Genomic DNA, 11,179 nt, shown 5'->3' with positions numbered 1-11,179 from the left:
GCTCATCTTACGAGTTTTCAATTCCAATTCCAAATATATATCCTAATGAAATTCACATGCACTCAAGATATGTGTACAAAGATGTCTGCCATTCACTACAGCATTGTTTGTAGTGAAAAAAATGAATAGATGTCAATAGGGGAGGATTTATGAAAAGTGTTATCACCCATACAATACTATGCAGCCATTAAAATACCGTAATACTATGCAGCCATTAAAAATAAATCTTTATAAACTGACATGGAAAGATATCCAAAACACATTACGTGAACAAAAGCAAGACACAGAATAACACATACATAGCATAATCCTGTTTTTAAAATATAAATATACACATATACTTATATAGAGGTATGAAAAACAGACTACGAATTCATGCTCTAAGCTGTTAGCAGGGATTACCTCTGGGCCAGGAAGTGGTGGAGGTAGAAGCCGGGTAAACAGGACACTTTCCCCTCTTACACCAGATACATACATAGGGTTCTTTTGTAATCACATATCCATGGACTACTTATATATTTCTAACAAGTGGCAGTAGCAAAACAACCATATTATTCTTTGTCCCATTCCTATGTATTAGACCAATCTAATACGTTTGGAAATAACTTGCTTTCAAAGCTATTTCTTTTGTTCCTGGAGGACCTTGAGAGAGCCTACAGTTGTGGTCACAGGGCTGTCAGCCATCAAGAGAGGAGCACTGTGGAGGATACTAAGTCACTTGGTCTGTCTCCAGGCTTGCCTCTTGAAAATATTTGCATATATTCTCATATCCCAGCTTACTGGCAGTAGCAATAACATCTTCCCAGAGCACTCTGGTAAGGTAAATAAATCCTGATGCTGCACATCAAATCACATCCATATCAAAATGTAGATGTGGCTGTCAAGATGCATGTTTAGATCAAAATTAGTAATCACACCCTGGGTGGGTGGCTTTTAGAACAGTTTGCATTTGGATTCCAAAGTAAGAACCTAGACCCCACTAAATCACCATATAGAGCTTTTCTTCTCTTTCTCCTTCCCTCCCCTCACATTGTGCTAGCCCTTTCTAAACTATTTTTTCTATTTTCTATAAAGATGGAGGAAAGGGCAAACCTGATGATGAGTTATTTGGAATCAGTAGTCAATCAGAACCAAAAGCATTATCAGTATATTTATGAAGAAAAATTCAACTACATGTATACATTTTGGTGTGCATTTTATTTTTCACTGGAATCGTATCCATATGAAGGGAAACTGTGAAAGTATCCTTTACTCTTTCAAAAGCCTGGCCTTTGCCTTGCTGTGTCAAAGGAAAGCAAAACTAAGCCAATAATGATGGAGATGTCGCTGTTTCTATATGCACACTGACGGGAGAGGAGCTGCCTAGGAAATGCCTTCTGATTGATGAACAGAGGAGGATCCACACACACATTAAATACAAATGGAAACACATCAGCACACACAAGTCATTAGCCTGGTCCTCTGGCATCCACTGGCATGCATCTTTCCAATGTATCACTTATTCAATGGTATCAGCACTATGTCTTGTTATGCCTTTTATCAGCAAATACCTTTTTATTCCAGAATGGAAAACAAACTAGGAATTAAATACATCCAATATTGATGCTTTATTTCCATAAGTCACCAATAAGAGAATGAATTTAATTTTAATACATTTATTTTTGTGTGATTCTTAATAAAACACTTTCAAAACATTCTGTACATTTCAAGCCACTCAGAACCGCATTACATTTCTACAAATGTGATTTGTTGGGATGAAGCGCCAATATGTCTCTGTACAAAGATGTACAATATGTACAATCACTGTAAGTGCAAGCTGTGCAAAGCAGAGTCTAGAACACTAATTCATGCCAAGGCTTAGAAGAACATTTCAACACATAAGACTAAAGCTTGAAACAGCATTGTGGTTTTTACCCTGGGCAAATGATTATTTTATAAACAAGTATATGTATATGTCATATAGAAAGAATAGTTTGACTCCTCAGCTCAGTCAGCACCATGCAGCTGACTGGATACATTACAGGGCTGCTCTCCTAGGCCTCTTTCTTCAAGGTGCCATTTTGCCACAATCAATAGTGGTCTCATCACTGAGCTGCTGCCACTGCTGCCTTTGGCTGAACCACAGCAACACCAGGAGACTTAAATTTCGGGAGATAAAGGCCAAATTTGTTTTCGATGCCCGCAAACGTAGCTGTGGCAAGTCTGTATCCGCCAATGTGATCAGGGTTGGCAGGAGGAAGGTCTGCAATGCGTGACTTAGGTGTCGGTTCTGAACCAGAGGGTTTGCTGTTGACAGGAAAAAAGCCAATGGTTAGTATGCTCCAGACTGATGAGGATGGCTTACAGCTGGACATTTTCAGTCGGACCCATGTGCCCAAAAGAAGAGTGTTTGTCTCAACCGTTTCCATGGCACTTCTGCTGTGTGACTGGAAATCACAGTCATGATTTATAGCTGCTTTGACAGTAGTTTATCTACATATTTGATTTACAAGATATACAGCCTTATTCCCAATGCTTATATACATATATAAGCAGATCCAGAGGAAAAAAGTCAGAAGAAAAGACACTCAAATGTAAAGACTCTCTGGGAAGTAGGATTATGGATGATTTTTTTCTTTTTAAAAAGATGGGGTCTTGCTATGTTGCCCAAGCTGTTTTCAAACCTCTGGCCTAAGCAATCCTTCTGCCTTGGCCTCCCAGAGCACTGGGATTACAGGTATGAGCCACCACACCCAGCCTGGTTTTTTTCTTTTATGCTTTATGGTTTTCCAAATTTTCTGCATTAAGCATATATAAAAGTAATTTTTTTAATTATGTATTTTTCCTTTGACATTACTTTAAAAGTTAATTTTTTACATAGTAGACTCATAAAGATGATCAATTAAATTATTTAAAGAGAAACAGATTTAGTTCTTTTACAGAAGATAAAAGCATGGAAAAGCCGGAACCTTCACATTTCTACCATGGAATTTTAAGACGGCTGGCTGTTCTCACTTTTTTTGCATAGCTCCCTCCACTTGGTTCAACAGCTGATTCCCTACGTGGCCTTCCGGCACAGATTTATGGTGTGAGGACTCAGGAATGGTACTTGGTCTTCTGCGGAAAAGCTAATAATTTCTTGCTTTGGGTACAACTTCCCCACCCAGAAAATTCAACTAGTAATTCCTCTTCTCAGTGCGAGCTTCAAGTGATAAGCTTTTAGAAGCCCAATTTCTGACCTACATCTCATTAGTGATCATATCCATGGGTATAACCTCTGTTCAAATTTATTTTTTCCAGTAAATAAGCTCCAAGACCATCGATCTACACCTAACTAATAATAAATTGCAAAAGGGGTTGGGACTTTGAAAAAAAATTCACAAAAGTGTTACTGGTATACATTTAGATCACGTCTGTGAAAGGGCCACGTAATAAAATCCACATAGTGAAAACTCCATGAAGTTCAGTATTTGGTGACTCCTAGCTAGGCATGGTAGCTCACACCTGTAACCCCAGCACTTTGGGAGGCCAAGGCTGGTGGAGTTCGAGACCAGGCTGGGAAACACAGTGAGACCCCATCTCTATAAAAAAAAAATACAAAAATTAGATGGGTATGGTGGTGTGCCTCTGTGATCCCAGCTACTCAGGAGTCTGAAGTGGGAGGATCACTTGAGCCAGGGAGGTTGAGGCTACGGTCAGCCAAGATCATGCCACTGTACTCCAGCCTGGGCAACAGAGGATACACTGGTTTTAAAAAAAAAAAAAAAAAAAAAAAAAAAAATGCTGCTTCCCTAAAATCCCCCAAACAGCTGCTTAATATTATGTACAATATCACTCTGTCACAGTTTTACTCACTTAACACAAATGCTTAAGCTCACTGTTTTAAATGCATTCATCTTAAAGTTTCTGTCTTACCAGTTTTCTAAGAGTTCCAAAAATGCCTTTGCAGACAGAACAAACATTTGTTTTGTTTTAGTGGTTTCTTTGTAAAGGAGTTAAGCAGCTGACTTACAGGCCTCCAAAATCAATGTAAAACCACCGCTGGAGAAGTTCATAGGTGACCAGGGTAACACCAAACTGGGGAGAGGATCGAAACACTCGAGCTGAAAAAGAGAAGCAGGAGCAGGGGAGATTCACAACCAGGACAAATGTGGTACAGACAGCCACTGAGTCACAGGGGAGGACGCCAGAGCCAGCCAGCCACTCCGCATGGCCCCAGCCTCTGCCTACCTGCAGCTCCTTTCCAAAATGCTGAGGGTCCTTCTTCCCGGAGAATCTTCCTGAAACAGTCGATGACACCACTGTATGTCGTCTGGCCAGCGCGGGCAGCCACTTGCAGTCTTGTCTTGATGACATCAGCAGGGGTCACCAGAGATGCAGCTGGCACACCTTTCAGGAGAAAGCCACATTTAATTTATCCAGCGTACCTTATAAAAGATAGGAATACTGCTAACATCTACTACAGAGTGTGCAACTTCAATCACTTGAGTGGAACTCAAAACTCTTTAAATAGATGTCTGGGCACTAATGAGGAAAGCACATAGAAGCCTATTAGCTGTTTCAGTGTGATCAGGGGAAATTTATTGTTTTGTTGTTTTTTTTTTTTTTCTGAATTAAGAAGAATCACTCTTCATTGCATGATCCCAAGTAACTGTGAGAGGGGGAAAAAAAAGTAGCAATATTAATAAGACAATTCCCAAGTGTTCTCTTTCAGTTTCAATTGTTTTACCTCGTTTTTTCTTAAATAAGATACAAGTATTTTTATGTATAAGAAAAAAGGATAACATCATTTTAGTGAGTTGCTAAATGTATCTGACACCAAACTACTGTTTTTTTTTGCTGATTCTTGTCAACTGTAGTGCAGGAGGTGAATATCAATACTCATAACCACTCACTTGTTTGAAGGGCTAACTTGAGAGTTGACTGTGACTTCTTTCAGACATGCTTACATGACAAAGGTCATTACAAGAGGAGCGAGAGGCAGCCAGGCAGCCAGTCAAGGAACAGTAGGGGAGCTGGTCAAGGAAAGGCCCCTGTGCCTGAACTCCCTGGGGTCATGTTGAGATTGATCAGCAGCAGGACACAGAAGATGGATTTCACAACCACACCTTTTACTTATAAAACAAAACAGGGAGCAAAGGAGCAATATAATCTTCCCAGGGGGAAGAAATTCAATTTGGCCCAAGTATCACTGTGCCATCACTAGGGAGATGGAGCTGGCAGTCTTGTAGGGGGTTCTGTAAGAAGGGTGCAAATACCTCCCCTTGGCATGGCCTTGCGCCCTATTCAGATGAAACCATGTAAACTGCCTCCCTTTGGAGGCAGACTTCTGAATGTTCTCAGTTCCTGCTAGCAAAGGTTTACTGGTAAAAATCAGAAAAACAATCATCTCATTCTGAAAACTGACATCAAATATCTGTGGGGAAGAAGTTGATGCTGACAGTTCCATGGAAATATTTACGTGGTTCAGTCGGCAAACACCTGTCCACAATTAGACTCTTCTTCTTGGCTGTTTTTTGCTGTTGATTGTAAAGCACAAGGAAAAGCCTGGAAGGCAAATGCTGCCCCATTTAAAAGTAGGAGACTGGACCAGAAGTGATGGCTTATGCTTGTAATCCCAGCACTTTGGGAGGCCAAGGTGGGTGGATCACCTGAGGTCAGGAGTTCGAGACCAGCCGGGCCAGCATGGCGAATCCCCGTCTTTACTAAAAATACAAAAATTAGCCAGGCATGGTGCTGTACGCCTGTAGTCCCAGCTTCCTGGGAGGCTGAGGCAGAAGAATCACTTGAATCTCGAAGGCAGAAATTGCAGTGAGCCAAAATTGCACCACTGTACTCCAGCCTGGATGACAGAGTGAGACTCCACCTCAAAAAAAAAATAAAAGTGGGAGACTGGTAAGTACCAGAAAGGGGTTGCTACAAACAACTCACTGTCAAGACTGAGCAGGTAACTTTACTGGCTTTTAAACACAAAACTGACCGAAATTACAATTGCCGGAGGACAAAGGACTTGCTGGGCCCCAAATAAGGTCCATAAGGTCCCTGGGACTGTTTCTTAATGAACACGAGTCATCCACTGTCATCACAGGCAGGAACAACAAGGTGGTCCATCCCAACACTCTCAGGCCCAAGGGCTCCTACCACACACCAAGCACAGCACACTCCAGGAGCTGCTCAGGTTGCCCTGATGTTTAACAAGAGCCGCCAGAGAAGAATGAGCCCAGCAAGAAAGAGCCATGCAGTGAACATAAGCCTGGCTGGTCAGAGCCACACTGAGCTCTGTCATAGTTCATTACTGGTTGTATAGAGAGCAAACACGCACCCCTTCCTTCCTTTGTCTTTTTGGAGTGTTGGTGCAGCCAAGAATACCTGTTTCTCTCCTCCTATTCCAAGTCAGCTCCTTCCTAACTCAAGAGTCAGGCTGTACCTGTGAGGTCAGAAGGAAGCATCTTACTACCTCCCTGCCCTTGTGAGACTCCTCTTTCAAATGGAATCTCTTCTGTGCCTAATTTGGTATCTTAGATGAGATGAAGGTTTTCATTCATGTCGTTGACAATTATTGAGCTCCTATGATTACACTGGCCAAATAGGAAAGGCAAGGATGCACAGAATGAAACTCCTGTCCTCAAGAAGCTATTAGCCTAATACAGAGAATAACTTATGCAAATAACCACTGATAAAAGACAAAGTGGTTTTTTTGTTTTTGTTTTGAGACAAGCTCTCACTCTGTCACCCGGGCTGGAGTACAGTGAGGCTCACCACAGCCTTGACCTCTCAGGCTCAGGTGATCCTCCCACCTCAGCCTCCTGGGTAGCTGGGACTACAGGCATGCACCACCACACCTGGCTAATGACAAAGTGTTAAGGGTCAGAAAAGATATAAAAATGGAGTTCAGGGTGGTTTGCTGAAGGGTACTCCTTACTTTGGTCTAATGAGGTCAATGGTAGGAAGGCTGGACAACTTCATGACAAAAGCTCAATTTTGGGCCAAATGATGTAGATTCCAATATACAGAGAGAAAAAGTAAGAGCATGCTAAATCTGTGCATGAACATGAGATACAGCAAAGCAAGTCACCTGAGGAAAAACTTTTCCACCTTAACGCTTAGCTTGGCTGCGCTCAAGGTTTCAGGGGCACAGGAGACTACGACACATGTTAATGATGAAAGCCCAATTTAGATGGGCAGATCTAATTTGGCTCTGAGTTGCTAAGCTGCATTAAGCTGTTTATCCACATTATGCAAATGTAATTAACTCTCATCAGAATTACAGCACATCCCACAAAGGAGAAAAAGTGATCACATTTAAACTAAGTCAGGTACAAACAATAATCCTTCAGAAATAAAGAGGGAAAGCACATAGAGATTCTGCACTTCTTAAATAATGGGAGAATTCTTTCAGTTAAAAAAAAAAAAACATTGTAGTTACCTGCCACGGCTCCAGCTGCAAGAAGATTTAAACCTCCCACGTGTCCGTTTTCATCAGCCAGAAGCAGTTTGCAGTGAGCATAAACAGGAAAATAGATTGCAGAGAAGGGAATGTCTCGGAGGAAACACGCTTTGGCACCCTGTCACACAGTGAGGAAATTGTGCAAAACAGGGTGTAAACTGAGTGTGAATGGCCAAATGGGATCCAGGTGACATTTGTCAGTGACAAGCCTAAGGTGTCCCTCAAACAGCCTGAGGTGTCCCTCAGTAACAAGCCTGAAGTGTCCCTTAAACAGCAGTAGAATTGATGTGCATGGGCAATGGGGGATGGGGAAAACGAGTGGGGAATAGGGAATAGGGAAATCCGCATATCTCCAAGTCTGAAAGCATGGTGAATCCTGCAAAGTTAATCGCTGGGTAATGATAGTATTCTGAAAGCTAAGAACTTGATGGCATTTCTTACAGAGATTCAGGGTTTTTAAAATTAATTAATCTCTCACCGTGGTAAAAACACATGAGAGCTACCCTCTTAAATTTTTAGACCAGCTTAGAATCCCTGCAGTGCCAAGTAAAAAGCTATAGGCAGTGGTGAAGGAAGGTAACCACTCTAGAGCAGGGAGAAAGGAAACCCAAGTCTTCTCTTCTCATCCCCCATGTACTAAGTAGCAGACAAAGTATTTTTTAGCAGCAGGTTTCCACGGGAGCAGAAAATTACCTAGGGACAGCTTATCCCAAGGACTGAGGTCCCAAAGAACACATCCCTCAGCTTTGTCAGAAGCCCACATCATTCTACTGCCCAGGACTTTACCTAGCTAGGCAAATACTACACCTTAGTGCTTGTTTTTTTAATGACTCTGTTTTATTCTTTTTAATTGCTGTTTTCTGAGACAGGATCTCACTGTGTTGCCCAGTCTGGAGTGCAGTGGCACAATCACAGCTCGCTGTAGCCTTGACCTTTCTGGCTCAAGCGACCCTCCCACCTGAGCCTCCTGAGTAGCTGGGATGTAAGGTGTGCACCACTGTGGTGGCTAATTTTTTTTTTTATTATTATTTTTTTAAGTAGAGATCAGGTCTTGCTATGTTGCCCTGGCTGGTCTTGAATTCCTGGGCTCAAGCAATCTACCTGCCTCAGCCTCCCAAAGTGCTGGGAGTGCAAGTATGAGCCAGTACTCCCAGCCCTGGATTTTTATTTTTAAAGACAAACTCAAACATTTTTTTTTTTAAAAAAGGGACTCACTAAAAGACAATACAGAGAGAAGCAATATTAATAAATTCATCTCTCAAAGGGAATTCAAAAAGGATGGAAATTGAGAGTGGGAAGGAGGAAGCAAAAATGTGTATGAAACTCTCTTGAGACAAACATCATTGTTTATTGGTCTCCAGAGAGCTCTGTAGCTGTGTGATTCCAATCTAGAGAATTTCTTTGTTTCTGTTTTTTAAACAGAGTCTCACTCTGTTGCCCAGGCTGGAGTGCAGTGGCACAATCTCGGCTCACTGCAACCTCCGCCTCCTGGGTTCAAGTGATTCTCCTGTCTCAGTCTCCCAAGTAGCTGGGAGTACAGGTGTCCACAACCATGCCCGGCTGTTTTTTTTGTCTTTTTAGTAGAGATGGGTTTTCACCATGTTAGCCAGGATAGTCTCAATCTCCTGACCTCATGATCCACCCATCTTGGCCTCCCAAAGTGCTGGAATTACAGAGAATTTCTAATTTCTAATTTGCAGTTACAGAAACAAATTTACACATTTCTGCAGTGATGGATCTTTATCAGATGTTGTGGAATCACAGTTGCCCATAGTGGCTAAATTTACGTATTTCCCTTATACCAGGCAAAGGAATGGAAAGAAATACTCTTCCTTGTTTAAGAAAAATAATAGCTTCTGCTCCATTACATCTGATCTGTAATGATAGGAATAAGTATACCCGCAGGGAAGGAATCTGTTGACTGGCATTTTGTTAAAGTACAGCACTCTGTTGTGGTTGGGTTTTTTGTTTTGTTTTTGTTTTTGTTTTTGTTTTTTAATGGAATTCATTATTGACAAATCCTACCACTTAACTTCTTAAAGACCTGAATCCTACCAAACTCTACTACTGTTTTACTGTGGTCAAATTATTAAGACAAAGAAAAGCTCCCACTGGGAAGATAACAATAGAGATAACTCAGACTGAAAATAAACATAAGACTATTTTGAAGTCCTAAAGCAGCCCAAAGAAAGCACCAAGGAAAAACTTTTCCCAAGCCTTCCAGCAAACGAAAGGTTGTGAGCCCGAGGCCAGCAGGGCTGTGGTGCTGGCCTCCCTGCTGGCAGTTTCATAAAAGCCTGAAGACGACAACAGGAGAGGCTGCATGTGTATCCCACTGCCTTTCACACAAGCATCATGATTCTTTTCTTTTTGTTTGATTTTCTACTCCACAGACTACTCTGCTGGACAAGATTGCTTTTCAACTTGGAGTGGAGAAGTCTGGTTTCCACATTCTTTCACATTTTTATTGAATACATTACAACCTCTCCACTGAGATAACCCAGGGAAACCTACCCACCTTATACAGACCAAAAATTCCCAAGTCCCGGAGCACATTCAGGGCGCTGACTCTGGGTCCCGTGGTGATCTCTCCAGCTACCTGCAGACGAATCTTCACTATCTCCAATGGGTTAGTAAAAATGACCTGAGAGCCTCCAGCCTGCAGGCAAGGGAGAAGAGAAGGGCAGATTCCACATCAGAGCCAGACTGGCAGCGCAAAAAAGGAAAATCCAGAAAAGCCTCTCCATCTTACCATCTTGAAAAGGAGGTGAAACCGCCTTCCTCATGGGAGAATGACAGTCTGACGCTTAGGCTGACCCTGGAGAAGTTGAGAGGGATGGTCCCAAACTATCTCAGGTCAATCTACCTCTGGGTTTGTTTCTAATTGAAATGTCAAGATTGTTTCTCAGACCAGTCTTTCCAGGATCACTCCAGCCACATTCAAAATAACAAAACTAATAAACCCATTTGGAAAAAAAAAGTAAAGCCAGATGTGGCAGCAGGGTACTCAATGAAAGAAAAAGAGACAGTAGAAGACTGTCATCTTTTACAAGCCAGAGCTAAAATTCAGAGCTACAATTATTTTTCCTCTCTGTGGCAAGCATTCTTGGTAGCATACCCACTTGCTTCTGCTTCCTTAAATTGTAAAGCAATTAAAACTACTTTGGCCCCAGAGAGGTGCCTTAAGTCACAAGGGGAAAAGTCTCCTCCAGTTCAAATTCTAAAGTGTATTATCCTAAGCAAAACTCTGATACATGTACATGGCTACACCCACACAAAAGGGAAGAATTTAGAAAGATAAATTTCAGTATCATTTCAAGACAAAACCAGAAAAACTCTTCAAGGCAAAGCTGGGAAATGGAACATCTAGTTACCATGAGTACAACACTCTCAAGATCAAAGCCACATTCCAAATTCTTGCAGTGAGTGACAGAGATTTGAATTTGGATAATGAGAGTATATTTGCATCTGAAATCTGTTAACTAGTAGAGGGAAAAAAAAACATTTAACAAAACATCTATCAACTTCTTTTTTTGGTTTCTGTAAGAAAGAAAAAATGGGTATGACCATGGATATATAAAAATAAATAAAATAAATACATATCTCCTTTCATGAAATGAAAAATCCCATTTGTAAATCAACAGTAGCTATTTACATTATGTAATCATAACCATATTCATATAATATTCCTAATTATATTCATATCATCAAATCATTTTATATAATCACAACTAAACTCAAAGCATATCACAT

At 41.3% G+C, this 11,179-nt stretch overlaps 1 protein-coding gene across 4 annotated transcripts in view; it reads right to left on the bottom strand.

Moving 5' to 3' along the window:
* Positions 1-1,178: 1,178 nt before the first annotated feature.
* The window catches only part of SLC25A12 (solute carrier family 25 member 12), a 231,767-nt gene continuing 221,766 nt past the window's right edge, over positions 1,179-11,179 (bottom strand). For all 4 annotated transcript variants that reach the window (XM_074399466.1, XM_074399467.1, XM_003921874.4 and 1 more), the window contains 5 exons: positions 9,945-10,085; positions 7,406-7,544; positions 4,210-4,368; positions 3,992-4,082; positions 1,179-2,286 (listed from right to left, as the gene is read on the bottom strand). In XM_074399466.1, coding sequence (XP_074255567.1) covers positions 2,085-2,286; positions 3,992-4,082; positions 4,210-4,368; positions 7,406-7,544; positions 9,945-10,085 — 732 coding nt within the window. In that variant the 3' untranslated portion in view covers positions 1,179-2,084. The remainder of the gene's footprint in view (positions 2,287-3,991; positions 4,083-4,209; positions 4,369-7,405; positions 7,545-9,944; positions 10,086-11,179) is intronic.

Source organism: Saimiri boliviensis, chromosome 5 (assembly GCF_048565385.1).
Source record: "Saimiri boliviensis isolate mSaiBol1 chromosome 5, mSaiBol1.pri, whole genome shotgun sequence".
In the NCBI taxonomy this organism is placed as follows: Eukaryota; Metazoa; Chordata; class Mammalia; order Primates; family Cebidae; genus Saimiri; species Saimiri boliviensis.
The sequence above is the reverse complement of the archived record's forward strand: the minus strand, read 5'-3'. Positions and strand labels throughout refer to the sequence as shown.